This window comes from Theropithecus gelada, chromosome 19 (genome assembly GCF_003255815.1).
Source record: "Theropithecus gelada isolate Dixy chromosome 19, Tgel_1.0, whole genome shotgun sequence".
Taxonomy (NCBI): domain Eukaryota; kingdom Metazoa; phylum Chordata; class Mammalia; order Primates; family Cercopithecidae; genus Theropithecus; species Theropithecus gelada.
Window position 1 is genome coordinate 35,358,373 of NC_037687.1, and position 19,664 is coordinate 35,378,036.

At 57.8% G+C, this 19,664-nt stretch overlaps 4 protein-coding genes across 10 annotated transcripts in view; 1 reads left to right on the forward strand and 3 right to left on the reverse strand.

The window, feature by feature from the left end:
• ZBTB45 (zinc finger and BTB domain containing 45) overlaps positions 1-315 on the reverse strand; it is a 34,875-nt gene extending 34,560 nt beyond the window's left edge. The window contains exon 1 of the mRNA XM_025368985.1: positions 231-315. The gene's annotated coding sequence lies outside the window, so the exon portion shown is untranslated. The remainder of the gene's footprint in view (positions 1-230) is intronic.
• A 1,783-nt stretch (positions 316-2,098) lies between these two features.
• On the forward strand, positions 2,099-8,641 carry TRIM28 (tripartite motif containing 28). 3 transcript variants are annotated; one of them, XM_025366853.1, is made up of 17 exons: positions 2,099-3,107; positions 3,437-3,549; positions 3,776-3,908; positions 5,347-5,482; positions 5,564-5,680; positions 5,758-5,872; positions 5,998-6,144; positions 6,258-6,372; positions 6,454-6,560; positions 6,657-6,693; positions 6,779-6,827; positions 6,906-7,158; positions 7,249-7,568; positions 7,655-7,778; positions 7,867-7,953; positions 8,067-8,204; positions 8,297-8,641. In XM_025366853.1, the coding sequence occupies exons 1-17, from the start codon at positions 2,768-2,770 to the stop codon at positions 8,471-8,473; spliced, it is 2,508 nt and encodes an 835-aa protein (XP_025222638.1). In that variant the 5' UTR covers positions 2,099-2,767; the 3' UTR covers positions 8,474-8,641. The 3 variants fall into 3 exon arrangements, with proteins under 3 accessions (XP_025222638.1, XP_025222639.1, XP_025222640.1); XM_025366854.1 differs by having other exon boundaries at positions 6,782-6,827; XM_025366855.1 differs by lacking the exons at positions 3,437-3,549; positions 3,776-3,908.
• Positions 8,642-9,469: 828 nt separating this feature from the next.
• Positions 9,470-13,331, reverse strand: CHMP2A (charged multivesicular body protein 2A). 4 transcript variants are annotated; one of them, XM_025369260.1, is made up of 6 exons: positions 13,188-13,331; positions 12,244-12,435; positions 10,149-10,328; positions 9,945-10,075; positions 9,796-9,857; positions 9,470-9,680 (listed from the first exon to the last, which is right to left on the reverse strand). In XM_025369260.1, the coding sequence occupies exons 2-6, from the start codon at positions 12,409-12,411 to the stop codon at positions 9,553-9,555; spliced, it is 669 nt and encodes a 222-aa protein (XP_025225045.1). In that variant the 5' UTR covers positions 12,412-12,435; positions 13,188-13,331; the 3' UTR covers positions 9,470-9,552. The 4 variants fall into 4 exon arrangements, with proteins under 4 accessions (XP_025225045.1, XP_025225046.1, XP_025225043.1 ...); XM_025369261.1 differs by having other exon boundaries at positions 13,058-13,202; XM_025369258.1 differs by having other exon boundaries at positions 9,470-9,857.
• A 580-nt stretch (positions 13,332-13,911) lies between these two features.
• UBE2M (ubiquitin conjugating enzyme E2 M) lies at positions 13,912-17,440 on the reverse strand. 2 transcript variants are annotated; one of them, XM_025367066.1, is made up of 6 exons: positions 16,490-17,440; positions 15,271-15,365; positions 15,100-15,138; positions 14,895-14,998; positions 14,524-14,587; positions 13,912-14,438 (listed from the first exon to the last, which is right to left on the reverse strand). In XM_025367066.1, the coding sequence occupies exons 1-6, from the start codon at positions 17,265-17,267 to the stop codon at positions 14,298-14,300; spliced, it is 1,221 nt and encodes a 406-aa protein (XP_025222851.1). In that variant the 5' UTR covers positions 17,268-17,440; the 3' UTR covers positions 13,912-14,297. The 2 variants fall into 2 exon arrangements, with proteins under 2 accessions (XP_025222851.1, XP_025222850.1); XM_025367065.1 differs by having other exon boundaries at positions 13,912-14,587.
• Positions 17,441-19,664: the final 2,224 nt, after the last annotated feature.

The window sequence follows — 19,664 nt, forward strand, 5'->3', positions numbered from 1 at the left end:
CCCGCTTCCCTCCTCAGACAGGATTCTCCCCCCACACACCCCACTTCCCTCCTCAGACAGGATTCTCCCCACACACACCCCGCTTCCCTCCTCAGACAGGATTCTCCCCCCACAGACCCCGCTTCCCTCCTCAGACATGATTCTTCCCACACAGACACTGCTTCCCTCAGACAGGATTCTCCCCCACACACCCCGCTTCCCTCCTCAGACAGGATTCTCCCCCCACACACTCTGCTTCCCTCCTCAGACAGGATTCTCCCCACACAAACCCCGCTTCCCTCCTCAGACAGGATTCTCCCCCCACACACCCCGCTTCCCTCCTCAGACAGGATTCTCCCCACACAGATCCCGCTTCCCTCCTCAGACAGGATTCTCCCCACACAGATCCCGCTTCCCTCCTCAGACAGGATTCTCCCCCCACACACCCCGCTTCCCTCCTCAGACAGGATTCTCCCCCCGACACACCCCGCTTCCCTCCTCAGACAGGATTCTCCCCCCACACACCCCGCTTCCCTCCTCAGACAGGATTCTCCCCCCACACACCCCCCTTCCCTCCTTATTCAGACAAGGTTCCCCTCCCCACACAGACCCTGCTGACAGGATTCTCCTCACACAGACCCTACTTCCCTCCTCAGACAGGAGTCTCCCCACACAGACTCTGTTTCCCTCCTCAGACAGAATTCTCTCCACACAGACCCTGTTTCCCTCCTCACTCAGACAAGGTTCCCCTCCCCACACAGACCCTACTGACAGGATTCTCCTCACACAGACCCTACTTCCCTCCTCAGAAAGGATTTTCCCCACACGGACCCTGCTGCCCTCCTCAGATAGGATTCTTCCCACACAGACCCGCTTCCCTCCTCAGACAGGGTTCCCCTCCCCACACAGACCCTGTTTGCCTCAGACAGGATTCTCCCCACACTGAGCCGCTTCCTTCCCTCCTGGGGATTCCCCACTGTTGAGGTGCAGTTTCCCCATCTGGAAAAGCATCAAAGTCAGGGTAGCCACTGACTAAATCATGCGGACGGGACGCCTGGGGGGCTGGATGGGATTTCATAGACTCATTGCTCTGTAGCCTCTTGTGATTTATAGTTTGTGTGTGTGTTTTTGTGGGGGGCGGTAGGGGGGCCGGCGTGGTGGCTCACACCTGTAATTCCAGCTCTTTGGGAGGTCGAGGCGGGTTGATCACCTGAGGTGGGGAGTTGGAGACCAGCCTGGCCAAAGTGGTGAAAGTCAGTCTCTACTAAAAATACAAAAAATAGTCGGGCATGTGGAGGCGGATGTCTGTAATCCCAGCTACTCAGGAGGCTGAGGCGGGATAATTGCTTGAACCCGGGAGGCAGAGGTTGCAGTGAGCCGAGATCGCGCCACTGCACTCCAGCCTGGGCAACAGAGCAAAACTCCGTCTCAAAACAAACACAAAAAGATTTCTTCTTTTGAGATGGAGTTTCGCTCTTTTCTCCCAGGCTGTAGTGCAATGGCATGATCTCGGCTCACTATAACCTTCGCCTTCCGGGTTCAAGCGATTCTCCTGCCTCAGCCTCCCGAGTAGCTGGGAGTACAGGCGCCCGCCACCACGCCCGGCTAATTTTTGTATTTTTAGTAGAGACGGGGTTTCACCACGTTGCCCAGGCTGGTCTCGAACTCCCGACCTCAGGTGATCGACCCGCCTCGACCTCCCAAAGTGCTGGGATTAAAGGCGTGAGCCGCCGCGCCCGGCCACATTTTTTTCGATCTGTTGTCTAGGCTGGCGTGCAGTGGCACAATCCCGGCTCACTGCTGCCCCGGCCTCCTGGGCTAAACGGAGCCTCCCGATTCGCCTAAGAAAATGGTGGGATTACAGGTATGAGCCACGGCGCCCGTCTGTGATCTACATTTGATTTAGGCAACTTTCTGTGTTTCTCAAGTTTAACTATAACGTGGTTAAAATTCAAAAGTCAGCCCCTGCTCTCACACAGGCGCTTCCTCCCTCCTGGGATGGAGACTGTCCTCCCCTCTCCCGGGGCACAGCCCTTTACTCCGTCTTGGCCCCGCTTACTTCTCCATTGGCCCCGCCCCTATCCCGACCGCTTAGTGACGCAGAGGCTGGAGACGACTCTACGCGAGCGAAAAGACGCGGGTTGAGGAAGAGTTACGGACTGCCCATGCGCTTGGGCGCACAGCGGCCCGCTTCGGTGTGGTCTGGAGGTGGAGCTGAGAGGGGAATCACACTCTATAAAGGTGCGCACACCCCACTGGCGGATTAAATTGCGGCAGTGACGTCACAGAGGGACCGCCCCGCCCCCACAAGACCCCACCGACGTGGGGTTGGCCGTGGTGGAAGGACCCGGAGTGGGCGCGTGCGTACTGGCAGCCTCTCCCGCCCCGACCGGCCTGGGCCCCGCCCCCGGGCGTGCGGCGCCCAATGCGCGTGCGCGGCGGCGTCGGCGCCAGTTATTTCTGTCCCGCCCCCCGGCCTCGGCTCTTTCTGCGAGCGGGCGCGCGGGCGAGCGGTTGTGCTTGTGCTTGTGGCGCGTGGTGAGGGTTTCGGCGGCGGCTGAGGAAGAAGCGCGGGCGGCGCCTTCGGGAGGCGAGCAGACAGCAGTTGGCGGTGCCGCAGCAGCGTCCCGCGCGCGGCGGGCAGCGGCCCAGGAGGCGCGTGGCGGTGCTCGGCCTCGCGGCGGCGGCGGCGGCGGCGGCGGCCCAGCAGTTGGCGGCGAGCGCGTCTGCGCCTGCGCGGCGGGCCCCGCGCCCCTCCTCCCCCCTGGGCGCCCCCGGCGGCGTGTGAATGGCGGCCTCGGCGGCGGCAGCCTCGGCAGCAGCGGCCTCGGCCGCCTCTGGCAGCCCGGGCCCGGGCGAGAGCTCCGCTGGCGGCGAAAAGCGCTCCACCGCTTCTTCGACCGCGGCCTCGGCCTCGGCCTCGGCCTCGGTGTCGTCGCCCGCGGGGGGCGGCGCCGAGGCGCTGGAGCTGCTGGAGCACTGCGGCGTGTGCAGAGAGCGCCTGCGACCCGAGAGGGAGCCCCGCCTGCTGCCCTGTTTGCACTCGGCCTGTAGTGCCTGCCTAGGGCCCGCGGCGCCCGCCGCCGCCAACAGCTCCGGGGACGGCGGGGCTGCGGGCGACGGCGCCGGTAAGTACGAAGTGATCGGGGCCACCCCTCCCCCTGCTCTCTGCCTTTGATTCCGACTGGGTGCAGAGATGAGGATGCTACCTGGGCAAGAGGATGGGGGCCCGGACAGTGCACGGGGAGTACTTTCTGGGTCCTGCGTAGGAACGTGGGTTTGAGCTGGCCGCTGAGATGAGACATCTGACTAAAGTTGGAGAAAGGGCTCAGGGAGGGGAGGGGAGGGGCTGGCTCGCTGCGGGGTAATGATCGGGGGCCCACCCAGCACGGGGATGCGGGGGGCCATAACTTGGGTGGGAACTTGTAACAGTCTCCCACATCCCTGCCTCTTGAAGTGGTGGACTGTCCCGTGTGCAAGCAACAGTGCTTCTCCAAAGACATCGTGGAGAATTATTTCATGCGTGATAGTGGCAGCAAGGCTGCCACCGACGCCCAGGATGCTAACCAGGTGCGTCCAACCGCAGCAACCACAGGGAGGTTTCTGGGGAGGGGGCATCTGCCCAGGAGGAGCTTGACACCAGCTCCCAGGCTGTTACTCGACTTTCCCAAGGCTCTGGGTGGGCTGTCTAGGCTGGGTCAAGGGACCAATCTTAATCTTGGGTTGTATTTTCTGGGGTGTAGATGTGGATCTAGCAAGTTGTCTTGCTTTCTCTGACCCTGCCTTTGTCTGGCAGTGCTGCACTAGCTGTGAGGATAATGCCCCAGCTACCAGCTACTGTGTGGAGTGCTCGGAGCCTCTGTGTGAGACCTGTGTAGAGGCGCACCAGCGGGTGAAGTACACCAAGGACCACACTGTGCGCTCTACTGGTACGTGAGGCTGAGGGGGCTGTTGCTCTCCCGTGTGTGCCCTCAGTTGCTTTTATAATGTTGGTTGCATTTGGTGGATGGGTCCTAGAGTTGTCCAGGGGGTGCCGCCCGAAGGGCCGGAGAGCAGAACTCCAAAAGCAGGAAAATTGGGGTTGTGGTGTGTAGTCTCTAGGGCTTAGGTGGGAGGGGTGGGAAGGGGAGACGGGGAGACCTTAATGTGCTGCAGGGAGGTACAGAGGGTTTGAGGAAGCTTATCGGGGAGTTCTCAGTCCTGGTGTTGAAGGGCTCAGAATATGCAAACAGGGAAAGGCATGGTGTGAAGGGCTTACTGGGTTTGTGGTTCCCTGGCACATATCTGGTATAAGATGCTGTTAGGGAAAATGAGACTTTGTGGGTCCATGGGTTATAAGTGATGGTGATTTCTGGAAACGTTTTAGCTTTTGAGTTGGCAGAGACTTACCCAGAGTTTGGTTTGGCATTTCCAGCTTTTCGCAGACACTCGCCAACTTTGATTTGGAAAGGAGCTTGAGAGTCTTTTGAGTCTAGCCCAGTTTTTGGGCCAAAATCCTCCCATGAGGGGCCTTTTGGTAGCCATACCGTGATTCTTCCCATCCCAGAGGCCAGCATTGGTGGAAGATAGTGGGAAAGTGGCGGCTGTGGGGCCTGAGGAGCCAGGAGGGATAGGCAGGGGCTGCAGGGTGTCCTACATTCCAGACGTCCCAAGCAAAGGTCAGGGTGCAGGAATGGGTGGCACTGGGGAAGTCAGTTTCCCCAGTGAGCCCTGATGCTACGTATTTTGGATTTGGTTGGTATGTTGGACCACTATGCTTAATTGGTTTTCTAATGGGGAAGCAGGCTTTCAAGGTTATTAATGTGTTGGTCTTGGGGTGGAATTATGCTGAGCACCAAGCTCCTGGTCTAGAGGGAGTGTGACCACCATTTTGAGGGTCCTAGTTTGACATTTCATCTCTCCCAGTATGAGAACCTCTACAGGTTTTCTCTGGGCTCTTGGGTTGTAAGAGACCTTGGTGTTCTCTTGTCATGAAAGAGGGAGGAAGTTAACCATGAAAGGAGAAGAAAAGGAGTCCAGGGTGGTTTGTAGGCAGAATTCTGAGTATGTCCACTTGGAGAATAAAGGGAACAGTGTGTGTGGGGGGGTAGTCCTCTTTTTCCGGAGGCTGTCCTTACCTTTACCTTTGTGTCACCTCTAGAAGCTAGAAGAAAGGGATGTGGTTCTCAGCTATGTTGGGGTAGAGGTTTCTGGGAGCAAGGAATTGGGCCTGCAGGCCTGTGTTCTTCGCTGGCCACACCCTCTACATCTTCCCAATAAATGGCCCAGTGTCACAGAACGGGCAGGAAATGAGGCCCCAACTTAGTCTGCTTCCTGAGTTGGGGGTGGTGAAGGGCAGGGTCCAGCCTTATGATTCCGACTCCCCAGGGCCAGCCAAGTCTCGGGATGGTGAACGTACCGTCTATTGCAACGTACACAAGCATGAACCCCTTGTGCTGTTTTGTGAGAGCTGTGATACTCTCACCTGCCGAGACTGCCAGCTCAATGCCCACAAGGACCACCAGTGAGTCCCAAGGCATAGTGGTTGGGTGGGTGCCACCCCTTCCCTAGCTTAGTGCTCAGGAACACATTTGTCTGCTCTCAGGTACCAGTTCTTAGAGGATGCAGTGAGGAACCAGCGCAAGCTCCTGGCCTCACTGGTGAAGCGCCTTGGGGACAAACATGCCACATTGCAGAAGAGCACCAAGGAGGTTCGCAGCTCGTAAGTGTGGGTTCTGGGGCTGTGGAGTGGCCCAGGGCAGCAAGACCCTACCTAGCCTGACCTGCTCTGTCCCCTAGGATTCGCCAGGTGTCTGACGTACAGAAGCGTGTGCAAGTGGATGTCAAGATGGCCATCCTGCAGATCATGAAGGAACTGAATAAGCGGGGCCGTGTGCTGGTCAACGATGCCCAGGTAATCCTTGTGCCAGTGAGAGGGTCCCTGAGCCCCCTCTGCTGATTGATAATGCTTTCCCGGGTAAGGAGTGATCCTAGTGTTCTCTGCCTTCTTTGCTTACCCCATACATCTTCCATTTGCAGAAGGTTACTGAGGGGCAGCAGGAGCGCCTGGAGCGGCAGCACTGGACCATGACCAAGATCCAGAAGCACCAGGAGCACATTCTGCGCTTTGCCTCTTGGGCTCTGGAGAGTGACAACAACACAGCCCTTCTGCTTTCTAAGAAGTTGGTGTGTACTGGTGGGCTTCCAGCTGGTGGGTTCCAGGCAGGTGGCTCCCAGTATCTCAAATCCCTATTTGTTGTTGGTGTGCTCATTCTTTCTTCCCTCTTACTCCCAACCAGATCTACTTCCAGCTGCACCGGGCCCTCAAGATGATTGTGGATCCCGTGGAGCCACATGGCGAGATGAAGTTTCAGTGGGACCTCAATGCCTGGACCAAGAGTGCCGAGGCCTTCGGTGGGTCCCAGCTCTACCTTGCTCTACTTTGTTATTACCCCATGTGCCGTACCTGCTTATGTTTCTCTTTTTTTTGTGCAGGCAAGATTGTGGCAGAGCGTCCTGGCACTAACTCAACAGGCCCTGCACCCATGGCCCCTCCAAGAGCCCCAGGGCCCCTGAGCAAGCAGGGCTCTGGCAGCAGCCAGGTGAGCAGGAGAGAGGACCCAGGAAGGGGTGGGCAGGGAATGGGGTCCAACAGGGTTCCTGTCCCACTGAAGCAGAGGGCTCTGCTTTGTTCACAGCCCATGGAGGTACAGGAAGGCTATGGCTTCGGGTCAGGTGAGTGGGTCTGCCTAGTGGGTGGGGAAGGGCCCCAGTGCTGCTTCTACCCCGACCTGCCAGTCTTCTTTCTCCATTTTCTAAGTAGATGATCCCTACTCAAGTGCAGAGCCTCATGTGTCAGGTGTGAAACGGTAAGTGTGGCACCTCCCCTGGCGGTGGAGGTGGATGGAGGGTAGGGGTGTGCTCATGCCAGGTTGCTGCATCTACAGGTCCCGCTCAGGTGAGGGCGAGGTGAGCGGCCTTATGCGCAAGGTGCCACGAGTGAGCCTGGAACGCCTGGACCTGGACCTCACAGCTGACAGCCAGCCACCCGTCTTCAAAGTCTTCCCAGGCAGTACCACTGAGGACTACAACCTTATTGTTATTGAACGTGGCGCCGCTGCTGCTGCTACTGGCCAGCCAGGGACTGCACCTGCAGGAACCCCTGGTGCCCCACCCCTGGCTGGTATGGCCATTGTCAAGGTAAGTCTGTCCCAAGGAACTATAGCTGTAGGATGAAGCCTGTAGTCCAGGTCTGGACCCTGTTGAACACCCCTCATCACCACCTTGCAGGAGGAGGAGACGGAGGCTGCCATTGGAGCCCCTCCTACTGCCACTGAGGGCCCTGAAACCAAACCTGTGCTTATGGCTCTTGCGGAGGGTCCTGGTGCTGAGGGTCCCCGCCTGGCCTCACCTAGTGGCAGCACCAGCTCAGGGCTGGAGGTGGTGGCTCCTGAGGGTACCTCAGCCCCAGGTGGTGGCCCGGGAACCCTGGATGACAGTGCCACCATTTGCCGTGTCTGCCAGAAGCCAGGTGATCTGGTCATGTGCAACCAGTGTGAGTTTTGTTTCCACCTGGACTGTCACCTGCCAGCCCTGCAGGATGTACCAGGGTGAGTGTGAGGCTGGTGTGGGTCTAGTCTGGGTGTTGGGCTGTCTGGACAGGATCATGTGCAGACCCTTATTCTCTTCACCCTAGGGAGGAGTGGAGCTGCTCACTCTGCCATGTGCTCCCTGACCTGAAGGAGGAGGATGGCAGCCTCAGCCTGGATGGTGCAGACAGCACTGGTGTGGTGGCCAAGCTCTCGCCAGCCAACCAGCGGGTGAGGGCTGGGGTTACTTAGGTGGGGTTGCCCAGAGAGGCTTTATAGGTGCTACCCAGAGCTGTGACATCCAGTACACTGTTTGTAGAAATGTGAGCGTGTTCTGCTGGCTCTCTTCTGTCATGAACCCTGCCGCCCCCTGCATCAGTTGGCTACCGACTCCACCTTCTCCCTGGTGAGTCCTAGGACGGGAAAGTCGGGCGGTGGGGCGGTGGTGGCTGCCGGGTCTCACCCTCAACCTATGTATGTATATGTGTGTCTTTGTGTATGTGTGATCTCTGCCTGTAGGACCAGCCCGGTGGCACCCTGGATCTGACCCTGATCCGCGCCCGCCTGCAGGAGAAGTTGTCACCTCCCTACAGCTCCCCACAGGAGTTTGCCCAGGATGTGGGCCGCATGTTCAAGCAATTCAACAAGTTAACTGAGGTAAGCCAGTGGAATGGAGGGGCTGTGGGCAGGGAGAGATGTGAAGGAAAGAGCTAGGACCCATTCATCCACTGCATTCCTGCTTGGTCCAGGACAAGGCAGACGTGCAGTCCATCATCGGCCTGCAGCGCTTCTTCGAGACGCGCATGAACGAGGCCTTCGGTGACACCAAGTTCTCTGCTGTGCTGGTGGAGCCCCCGCCGATGAGCCTGCCTGGTGCTGGCCTGAGTTCCCAGGAGCTGTCTGGTGGCCCTGGTGATGGCCCCTGAGGCTGGAGCCCCCCATGGCCAGCCCAGCCTGGCTCTGTTCTCTGTCTTGTCACCCTATCCCCACTCCCCTGGTGGCCTGACTCCCACTCCCTGGTGGCCCCATCCCCCAGTTCCTCACGATATGGTTTTTACTTCTGTGGATTTAATAAAAACTTCACCAGTTCCTCAGGCCTTGGCTGGTTGGGGGGCTGTGGTCCTAGGGCCTGGTTTATTGACTGTATCTGCTATTCAGCCTTATCAAGCACTGGTGGCACAAGGGAGGGGGGTCTTGTCCCCAGCCTACCCAAGCCCATGTGTATGGATGCCTAGGGAGTGGGGAAGACTGCCTCCTTGCCCTTTCTGGATATGGGGAGGGCACCCAGGGCAAAGGATGTACACGCTACAGGCTTGTTTGGTACGCTTTGCGATACTGGGTGGGTGTGACCTGCAGCCCTGTGTAGGCAGGGTTAGCCCCACTCTATTGAATACTTCGTAAACTTTGGTGCCGTAGCTGTTTCTCATCTTCAGATGGTACCACGGTGAACTGAGACTTTCCAAATATGGTTTTTTCCGTCTCCCTTTGCTGAGTCCACTTAACGTTATCATTCATCCCTGTGTTATGATTTACTCACTCTACAGTTGAGCCCGTGTGAATCTCAAGGTCACCCCCTTGCCTCTGTTGGTTGGTCTGGACTGTCCTCGAATGTTGTCATTAAATCATCACTGGACCAAACAGTGTTGGGCACTACAGCCTGGCAGATGGAGGACTGGCCTCTCAAGATCCTACCAGGGTGTTTGGGGGAGTCCAGTATCTTGAGAGGGGATGGAGCAGGGCCCACAGCTCACCTCAAGCTCCCAACCCCTGAAAAACCCCAGGTGGACTTTGCTTGTCCACCCCTGCCCCAAACTCCCACCCTTAGCTTTGTACCAAGTGCCTCTTGTGTTAGGTGATACTTGTCCTCCCAGGGACCCCAGCCTGGTCCCACATCAGGCCAAAAGTCACATGGGCCTAGAGACTAGTGTCCAATCTCTTTTATTACAGAGGGGTTAGGGTAAAAGATCCTGGGCATCCACTGGTTATCTTGGAGTGGCAGGGGCACTCAGTCCCTCCGCAGGTTCTTGAGCCGTTCCTCCAGGTCTGCATCAGCATCAGCTAGGGCTGAGGCTGCGGCCTCTGCTTTTTTCCCACCAGCAGCCACACTGAGCGAGCCCCCAGTTGAGGGGAGGTCTGCAGAGAAAGTAGGGGTTTGAGCAGGGGAGGGGAGTAACGCAGGCAAAGGGAGGGCTTGGGGCTGTGGCTGGGCCTTGGGTGGGAAATGGGGCCCAGGTTTTGGAGCACTCACTTGACAGCTCATCTGTTAGGCTAAGTCCCAGCTCATCCAGGACCTGGGACACAACAGCATCACTAGGGAAGAGAGAGAACTCAATGAGGGCTATGTACTCCATGAGGGCCAGGCAAACATCTCTACCCTCCCATCCAGTTTCCCCATACCTCTCCTCTTCGTCTTCCTCATCACCCATGGCATCATCAATAGCATCATTCATCATCTCCTCCTTCATATCCATGATCTCTGCCTGCCGTTCAAACTCCATCATGATCTTCTGGATCTGGGGCAACTTCAGCTGGAAGTGGTAGGAGTGTGAGTGTGGTCCCCATGGGTCGTGGGAGTGGGAAGGGGGATTGGGAAAAGCGCACCTGTCTGTTCATGGTGCCCATGGCCTTGGTGACACCCTTCATGGCTTGTGCCATCGAGTTGTTGGACTTGAGTGTCTGAATCTTGAGGGACACAGCCTGGATGTTGGCCCTCATCAATACAAACTTGCGCACATAGCGCCGGGTGCGCACCAAGTCTTTTGCCATGATGCGAACGGCATCCTGCAGAGTAGACGGGTATCAAGGACACAGGAATGAGATTATCCTATACTTCTTGACACCCCATTAGTTAGGTGTTCCTCCCCACCACCCCAATTCGCAATTCCACTTGAAGTTTACAGAGACTTTGTGGCTAACCCAATGGTCACTGGTCCCTCCCTCCTGACCTAACCCTTCTCTGCCTCTTGGGCCACCAACTCCCTGGGCTCCTTTGTAAGGTCCTCCTCACCTCTCTTGATTCGTAAATGGTAAAAGAAAGGCCCCAGGCTCACTCCTTAGGGTTCCTTTTCTCTCCATGTTTTCAGTCATTCTTTTGACTTAACAACAGCTATTGCTCAATTTCTATTCCCAGCCTAGAAGAATCTAGAAGAAGAATCTGCCCCTTCTTCCACTTGATACAAACCCACACCTCAAACTATCCAGAATCACATACAAACCTGAGGCTCAGCTTTTGATTTCCTCTCCAAACATCTTTCTTGCCCATCCCAAGAAATGCTATCTTCTCTACCTACCTGTTCAGGCCAAAACCCTCTCACCCATCAAAGGCTGTGTTCCTCCTTCATGTCTCCTTACTGGTTTTGGCAGCCTCTGCCATAGCTTATCCTTATCCTTTTTTTTTTTTCTTTTTTTGAGATGGAGTCTTGCTTTGTTGCCTAGGCTGGAGTGCTGTGGCACAATCTTGGCTCACTGAAACCTATGCCTCCCGGGTTCAAATGATTTTCCTGCCTCAGCCTCTCGAATAGCTGGGATAACAAGCATGCACCACCATGTCCGGCTAATGTTTGGTAGAGCGGGCTTCTGCTGTGTTGGCCAGGCTGGTCTTGAACTCCTGACTTCGGGTGATGCATCCACCGCAGCCTCCCAAAGTGCTGGGATTACAGGCGTGAGCCACCATGCCTGGCCAGCTTATCCTTATAGTTATCTTTTTTTCTTTTCTTTTTTTTTGAGACAGAGTCTTGCTCTGTTGCCCAGGCTGGAGTGCAGTGGCACAATGTCAGCTCATTGTAACCTCCGCCTCCTGGGTTCAAGTGATTGTCCTGCCTCAGCCTCCGGAGTAGCTGGGATTACAGGTGTGCACCACCACGCCCAGCTAGTTTTTTGTATTTTCAGTAGAGCTGGGGTTTCACCACGCTGGTCAGGCTGGTCTCGAAGTCCTGACCTCAGGTGATCCAACCACCTTGGCCTCCCAAAGTGCTGGAATTACAGGTGTGAGCTACCGCGCCCAGCCCTGTAATCCCTAACCTTTCAACTTAGCTCCCACTTTGGCCCACAATTCTGAATTGTCTGGTCCATGCCCAACTCTTGAAGCTCACCTGTCATCTCCCGTTTTGTCGAGGCTCTCTTTTTTTTTTTTTTTTTTTTTTGAGGCTGAGTCTTGCTCTGTCACCCAGGCTGGAGTGCAGTGGCCGGATCTCAGCTCACTGCAAGCTCCGCCTCCCGGGTTCCCGCCATTCTCCTGCCTCAGCCTCCCGAGTAGCTGGGACTACAGGCGCCCGCCACCTCGCCCGGCTAGTTTTTTTGTATTTTTTAGTAGAGACGGGGTTTCACCGTGTTAGCCAGGATGGTCTCCATCTCCTGACCTCGTGATCCGCCCGTCTCGGCCTCCCAAAGTGCTGGGATTACAGGCTTGAGCCACCGCGCCCGGCCTGTCGAGGCTCTCTTTTAACATTTGCTGCTCTGTCTGCTTGACACATTCCCTGCCCAGATCTGTAGGCTCACTGTCATAACTCAAGCCTTGGCTCTCATACCAGTTCCTTGGAGGCAGCCTTCCAGACCCTCAAACTAGGGAAGCCCTGCTGACCTTTCACTCCACTCATTTTGCTGAAAGCACCTGTGTTTGGTGTCTGGTCTCTCTTGTTCACTGCTGTTACAGCCGTGCCTGATTGACAGCAACCTGCCCCTGACCACCCACACTCACCATCTGGCCTTGCTTGGCCATCTTCTTAATGTCTGCAATGATTTTCTTCTCCTGGGTCTCTAGTTTCTGTCGCTCGCGGTCCAGCTCCCGCATGGCACGGTTCAGGGCCCTCTGGTTCTGCCGCAGTAGCTCCTCTGGCGTCTTCCGGCGCCCGAACAACAGGTCCATGGTGGTAGAAGCTCACTGGCAGGCCTGAGACAGATGTGAGGCCCAGTTGTAGGGCAGGGGGCCCAGAAGGAGGGCAAGAAGCAGAACAGGGTCACGGGAGCCTTGCCAAACGGGAAGGGGCTGAGACTGGAGACAGGAATGAGGGGCCAAAAGGGAGCAGCTGAGAACACTGGGATTGTCCCGGGGACACATAAGGGGGACAGGTAGACCTGAAAATTATCCAAGCGCTGGCCCGAGCCCCTCCATCGCCATGCCCCCACAGAAGTTACGGCTTCCAAGTTTAGCTTTTCTCTCCAGACCCATGGGTGAGGCCCTGGAGTCCTTGATACGACTGAAAGCGGGGGGCGACGAGAGTTGGCGCACTAGTGTTTTAGGGACCGTGGGCACCGAGCACAGGGCAATTGTGGGGGTTCTGATAGAGAAGGACAGGATGGGCGGAGACCCTAAGAACCAAGAAAGGTGAATGTGGGGCTGTGAAGCTGAGGACAAGGCATTAGAATCTGGGAACCCTGAATGCTGAGGGAGACGGTTGGGAGCGCTGGGGCATCCTGTACACCGAGGACGGGATGATGCAGGTTGGGTCGCACTATACACCGAGGACAGAGAGTCAGTGGGCCCGGCACCAAAGCAAGGTGGTGTTGGAGACCTCGATGTTGACGACAGGGTCCCAGGGAGAAGCGAGGGGCCGGACACCCGGGCGAGTAGAAGCCTCGTACGCTGCCGCCCGCACGCCCGCACGCCCGCCCGGTATCCGCGGTCCAGCAGGGGCCACTCACCGGAGCTGGGACGGGCACCCGCTTCCGCTTCCGGGTCACGCTTCTTTCTGGGTTCCCCGACTTGCCCACCTACCAAGGCCCCTCGATCCTGTCGCCTCCGCCGCCGTTTCCGGATTAAACGACGTGACGTAATATGCCCCGCCCGCACCCGGAAGGTTGGGAGGCTCCCAGGAGCGCGCGTGCGTACGTGCCCTGGAATGGGCCAGCGTTCGAGCGCATGCGCAATAGCTCCCGTTTCCTTTGCGCGTCAGTGTTTCATGTTTGAGTCCCGCCCGAGTGACCCCACCAAGCCAGTACCGGGGTGGGCGCTTTCCACCCAACCTCCACTTGAGGGCCCAGCTTGTCCGTGAGACCCTGACTTCTGCCTGAGGCCTCAGATAGAAGGAGCCTCAGGAGGCTCCTCCTCCTCGGTGGGCCCACCCACACAAGAAAGGGGCAAAGCTAGAGATGGCTTGTTTCTTCCACTGTGCTGCCCTCTTGGCCAGGAACCCAGAGGTCACTGGATCCTGCCTACGCTTCTCATCCTAGAGCAGGCTTCATCCCAACCAACCCCAGGCTCTGGCCTGGTATCCCCACCAACTCGAGAGCTGCCCCAGGCACTGGGCAGCCTGTTGTAGGGTGCTCCAATGCCACCTGTGCCCAGATGTTCCACCACCCCAGCTTTGCAGGCCCTAATGGACCTCAGCTGCCCCACCCACCCCATAGAAGTAAGAAGCAGAGGCCATGCAGTAACATTCCCCTTTAATAGCCTGGTGCGACCTCCAGAGGTGGAGGGGTGGGTTGCCTGGGCCCAGCTACCCAGGCCCCTTGCCCACCCACTCCACAGCCCAGAGTGGGGGCTGAACAAGCACCCAGCAGGGGGGCTAGACAAGCCAATTCATTTCCCATCGCTGAGTGGGTCGGGGGAGGCAGCGCCGACCTTAATCACATGGTGGTAAAAAAAAAAAAAAAAAAAAAATAACTAGGGGCAAGTGGCAGGAAGGGGAGGTAAGGCCAAGGCAGGGAATTCCCCCACGGGCCGCCCCCCAAACCCCTACCGATGGCCCCCAATAAATATTTGCAGGGGATGCCAGGGCTTGTGGCCGTGGCGGGGGTGGGTATGCGCCAACCCTATTTCAGGCAGCGCTCGAAGTAGGTGGAGCCGATGTAGCCACCCCGCATGGAGCGCTGCACGTTCTGCTCAAACAGCCGCCGGTTGTTCTGCAGGACCTCTGCGGCCTCCTTGTTCAGTGGGTCCTCGGGGTTGGGCTCCTGTAGCCAGTACAGGTAGGGGGGTCAACAGGCCAGAGGGACAGAAGGCCAGTCTCCCCAGACCCAACCACCTATTCCTACTCACCAAGAAGAGATACTGCAGGCCATAAATTATGGAGTTTATCGTAAGGACTGGCTTCCAGTCCTCTCTGTGGACAGAGAGCATCAGGGTCAGAGCTTGGTGAGTGGGAGACTGCCAGAGGCCCCTCTGGTATTGGGCAGGTCAGATCCAGGGCATAGGAGAGTGAGCATGTGAGAGGCTGGGAAGGAGGGTGTGGAACAGGCTAGGCCAGGGAGAAAACCAAGGTCAGGCCATGAGGAAGATGACTGGGAAATGAAGAAATCACAAACAACAAAGGGGTGGGAAGGGACAGAGTCTGACGTAGTGCCCACAAGACCATGAGGGGGACCTGGCAGGCAGGGCTGGGGAGGGCAGTAGAGGGCCCGTGCCTTCACCTGAGGATGTTGAGGCAGACGTTGCCCTCGAGGTCAATGTTGGGGTGATAGACCATTGTCTCACACTTCACCTTGGGGGGATCATGTGGGTACCCCTGGCCCACCTGGCTCCAGGAAAAGAAAGGAGAGATGGGTAGGTCCCTGGAAGGGCCTCAGCTGCTGCCTCCTCAGTCCAGGGAGCCATCCCTGCCTGCCTGGGACTCACCTTAAAACTGAACACAAACTTCCCACTCTTGTAGAAGCCCTGGGAGGGAAAGGGGGAGAAGAAAATTTTAGGGTTCCATCCTGTGGGGCCTGATGGGCAGAATATGTCTCCCTCCTCTCAGTGGGGACACCCTTGGTCTGCTCCTGGGAATTCAGCCATATGCACCCTCACCTCATCAGGACAGATGACCAGCTTGAAGTTGAGGAGGTCGTCTGGATCTGAGAAGCTGATATCACACGTCTTGGGCAGGTTCAGCTCGTTTATGTCTGGGTTTGGGCAGCAGAGAGTGGGGGTCAGAAAGAGGGAGGGGAAGAGAGAGAGAGAGGGAGCCAGCAGGACACTTAGGGCAGGTGTTTGTTAGCAGAACCCCCATGGTCTCCTCCTAGACCCCTAGGCCTCTGTCCTGGGCTGTGCTCCACACCTCCAGCCCTCTCCCTGTTCCCTAGCTTGGCTCTTGTGGATACACATCATACCCCAAACATGTATGTTTAGTTGTGTATGCGTGTCTCAACTCCTGGCCCAGGGTAACCCCCAACTTTTCTGTATCCACAGCTGCCAAATGCCCCCACTCCCAAACATCCTCTGACTGCCCTAAACTCCAGGCTCCCCATCCATGACCTCCACTCCCCAGCATCTACCTGTTCACCCAAAAACTCAAAGATCCTGCCCACCCCCACCAACCCTCAGTCCTCACTGTCCTTCCTCTTCTCTGTCTCTCAGACCCAGCTTCCCATCTGACCCCCACAATCTCAAGTCCCCAACCCCCACCACCCTGCCCCACCCCCTTTGACTCTGAGGTTCACAGCACAATAGCCTAAATTTCCCCTCACCCCTGTCTCCAATCCCTGGTACTCACTAACCTTCCTTCCTCCACCTGTTACCCCAAAGCCCAAATCCAAATTGCTGTGACTCTCAGGTAGGCCCATGAGTCCCTAATCCTCCAACTTACTTTACCCGTTTGACTCTGAGATTCCCAGAGACCCCAGCATAATACACTAAATCCTCTCCCACTCATATCCCCAACCTTTAGCTTCTACTATCTGTCTCTTTTTCGCCTGTCACCCCAAACCCAAGTTCCCGTCTAACCCCCATCCTCTCCAGTTCCCAGCTCCTCCACTCCACTGCCTGACTCTGAGACTCCGAGTCCCTAGTACCAGACGCCAGGCCTTCCTAATATCCTAAACCACCACATACCGGGCCCCATCTCTGACCCCCACCCCGTGACTGCATGATCCCAATCCTCAAGACCTGAACTCCGACCCCCCCCCACTCGGGGCCCTCCACCTCTGACCCTCGGCAACAGCATTACCCCCTCCTGACTCTCAACATCACCCTGCCTCAGGCCCTGACCTCCGACCTCCAGCTCCAACCCCATCCCCTGACCCCCTACCCTTCTGGATCCGCAGCTGCGCCGCCGACGCCTTCTTGCTGCTGCCCTTGGTGCCGCCCGCCGACTCCTCCTCCTTCTTCTGCTGCTTCAGCGAGAACAGCTTGATCATCCTGCCGCCGCCGCCGCCGCTGCCGCCGCCGCGGGGCCCGGGACCCCGGCCACCCGGCCCCCCGCCGCCGCCCGCGTCGCCTCCGCTCCTCGGACCCGCCGCTGCGGCCTCCTCCGCTGCTGCCGCCACCCGCCCGGCCTGCCGCGCCGCTCCGCGCCCACCGCGCGGCCCGCCTCGGCTCCCGTAGTCCGGCCCCGGCCTGGCCCAGCGCCTCGGGCTCGCTCGGCAGCTCTCGGCCAAATTCGGCTGTTCTCGGGCCCGCCCGGCCCCGCCCCCACTGCCCCGGGCCGCTCCTTCCTTGCCCTCGCCCACTCTGGTCTCAGGCCCCGCTGCAGCTGCGGACTCGGGGCTCCCCGGACCGTGCCGTTTGCCGCTCAGCTGATCCCTCCGCGAAGGGGCTGCGGCTAGGGGTGGAAGGAGGACGCGGCAGCCGCGGTGACGGCGGGTGGGTATTGGAGGGTCGTCTTCCGCGGCAGCAGCGGCTTTAGCGCGGAGGTCTGCAACGGCCTCGGGCGCCCCGCGGCTTCGGATATTTCCGCCGCCTGCCCGCTTTGGCTCTTCCCGCCCGGCCTGCGTTGTGCGCCTGCGCAGCCGCCGCAAACCCGCGTTGCTCAGCGATGGAGTGTGGGGTTCGGCCTCCTTCGGCTGGACTCGGGTATTTCCGTTCATGGAGATGACGCTTCGGCGGCCCTGCGGGTCACTTCCGGCGACTCTCGCGGGGCCGGGCAGGAAGCGGGGTTAGCCGCCATCTTTTAGTGGGGCAGACATGGGCCAGTTTGCTCGCGGTCACTTCATCCTGTGTTGTGTATGTGCAGAGCGCGGCGGGGGTGGTCGTCTCCGCTGCTGCCGCCACCCACACGGCCTGCCTTTGACCCCATAGGTCACAGACAAGGCAGGGTGATCGCGGCAAGACCCTGAGTGAGACTAGAGGCGTTACCCAGAGGGTGCGAGGTCGAGCACCCTCACTGTCCTATCGCAAACCCAAAGATCCCCGTTCTTGGAGATTCTGATTGAGGTAAACTAACAAAACATGTATTGTGCCAGAGAATGGTAAGCACTGTGGAGGGTTACAGTGGTGTAGGGGAAGACCTGTCGGGGTGGACACTTGGGGAACGTGACGTGCGGGTGGAGCGTGGGCGCTATTGGCATGGGCCCCGAGTGCCAGCGGAGACGCACTGGAGTCTCTGCGCTTCCCCTGCTAGCTGGAAAAAGGGATGGAGGCGGGGTCAACTTCCCATCCAATCACAGCTCAGCGTGCCTCGGAGGGCGGGAGGAAACAGAACTCTGCGGGTCTGCGACTTCCGGCCGTCACCACGGAAACTGCCGGCCCCGTGAGCGCGTGGTGTGGTGGCCTTTCCCTGCGGAGGGCCCCAGGCGCCACTCCTCTGATTCTGCAGATCCTCCCCCAGGAGTGGCCTCTGGCCAAGGCTGGCTTGTCTGCTTCCCCCGAGGCCAGGCCCCTAGTCTTGGGGGTTAGGGTGACTTGAAGCAGCAGGGGGAAGTCCGGCTGCACCCCGAAAGAAGCTTGGACACACAAACTTCAAGTCTCTGTTACTGGAAATGCCCAGGCCAAGACTAGCCTGACACGGGCCCAGAGCGAGACCTTCAGTGGGGTTTAAGGCTCAAGCTGTACCCTGCTGCACACAGACCACTTCTTTGAAACTGCCTTTCATCCTGTTACCTGCACCCAAGTCATCCATTGGAGGGGTGGGGGAGAGGGGCTGTGTGAAGGACCTGGACAATGGGATGGAAGGGGAAGATGGCTAGGGCAAAATAGTCAATGGCACTGGGTCCTGGAGATGCTGCCCTGAAGCCTGCAGTATGCTGAAGTTGCGCTCTCAGCGTCTGTCCACTTTCACCTAAGCTGCGTTTCCACTGGTTTGCTGCTGGATCTACTCCTGACTGAATCCTTCCAATGTGCCTGGGGCCAGGGTGGGAGAAGTCTTCAGCTCTAGTGATGGGAATGATCACCACAGGGCAGGGAAACTGGCCCAGGGCCTGCAGTCTTTGCTTCTCAGACTGGTTGGGGATCCATCTGCAGGGTCCTATACCCTCATCACCTGCTACTTGTAAACATGAGAACAGGAAAGTCCCGAAAAATCTGAATTTCCAGGTAAAATCCTCCAGTTTTATTTTTTTATTTTTATTTTTTTTGAGACGGAGTCTCGTGCTGTGTCACCCAGGCTGGAGTGCAGTGACGCGATCTCGGCTCACTGCAAGCTCCGCCTCCCAGGTTCACGCCATTCTCCTGCCTCAGCCTCCGAGTAGCTGGGACTACAGGCGCCCGCCACCACGCCCGGCTAGTTTTTTGTATTTTTAGTAAAGACGGGGTTTCACCATGTTAGCCAGGATGGTCTCGATCTCCTGACCTCGTGATCCACCCGCCTTGGCCTCACAAAGTGCTGGGATTACAGGCTTGAGCCACCGCACCCGGCCAAAATCCTCCAGTTTTAAAACCAGGAAATGGTTTCCTAGGTGTAAAGGAGTTTTACAAAGACATCCTGAGGCAGAATCTGGATCACCAGGTGTCAGTTTGCTCCTGCTGGATCGCATGATCTTGGTTGGCTAGGGAGAATCTGGCCTGTCTGGGTCCTCTCCTGGGGTTTGGCTTGGCCCATGGCCCAGGGGACAGCCATGACAGGGTGTGGAGGGGAGCATGCAGGTTTCAGGCATCAAGTTTAGGCACAGTACCACCCACAAACCTGGGGGTTGGCAGATCCAAGTTGGATCCTTGGCTCCCAGCTGTACGAAGTGCTGTGATCCCACTGGTTCCCTTTGTTCCTCTTGTACTAAGGGTGAGATGCTGAATCTCCCCGTGAGTACAGCTCTTCAGCAGGTACTCCCACTGATAGGTGGATATAGGTAGAAAGCCTTGGCTGCTCATGACCACTTCAGGGAGTAGGGTGCTGTTAGGGTAAGGGTGACTGGACAGCTGAGCTAGGGTGGGAGAGGTAGTATCATGGGAATCATCAGCGCTGACTTGGAGCAAGGAGGACTGGTGGGCTCAGGAGGCTGGTAACCTCTCTGAGGATTGAGTGTTCTCCCAACCCTTGGAGGCCCTGGTCT

Excerpts from the sequence above, each read along its gene's own strand:
- UBE2M (XM_025367065.1), bottom strand. The coding sequence starts at position 17,267 with ATGAACGGAAATACCCGAGTCCAGCCGAAGGAGGCCGAACCCCACACT. Across the intron at positions 15,139-15,270 it reads TGGTCATCTGTCCTGATGAG|GGCTTCTACAAGAGTGGGAA; the intron begins GTGAGGGTGCAT and ends TTTCCCTCCCAG. Across the intron at positions 14,999-15,099 it reads AGTTTGTGTTCAGTTTTAAG|GTGGGCCAGGGGTACCCACA; the intron begins GTGAGTCCCAGG and ends TCCTGGAGCCAG.
- CHMP2A (XM_025369258.1), bottom strand. The coding sequence starts at position 12,411 with ATGGACCTGTTGTTCGGGCGCCGGAAGACGCCAGAGGAGCTACTGCGG. Across the intron at positions 10,329-12,243 it reads TGGCCAAGCAAGGCCAGATG|GATGCCGTTCGCATCATGGC; the intron begins GTGAGTGTGGGT and ends TCTACTCTGCAG. Across the intron at positions 9,858-9,944 it reads GAGGAAGACGAAGAGGAGAG|TGATGCTGTTGTGTCCCAGG; the intron begins GTATGGGGAAAC and ends TCTCTTCCCTAG.
- TRIM28 (XM_025366853.1), top strand. The coding sequence starts at position 2,768 with ATGGCGGCCTCGGCGGCGGCAGCCTCGGCAGCAGCGGCCTCGGCCGCC. Across the intron at positions 3,909-5,346 it reads CCACACTGTGCGCTCTACTG|GGCCAGCCAAGTCTCGGGAT; the intron begins GTACGTGAGGCT and ends CCGACTCCCCAG. Across the intron at positions 7,569-7,654 it reads GCCCTGCAGGATGTACCAGG|GGAGGAGTGGAGCTGCTCAC; the intron begins GTGAGTGTGAGG and ends TCTTCACCCTAG.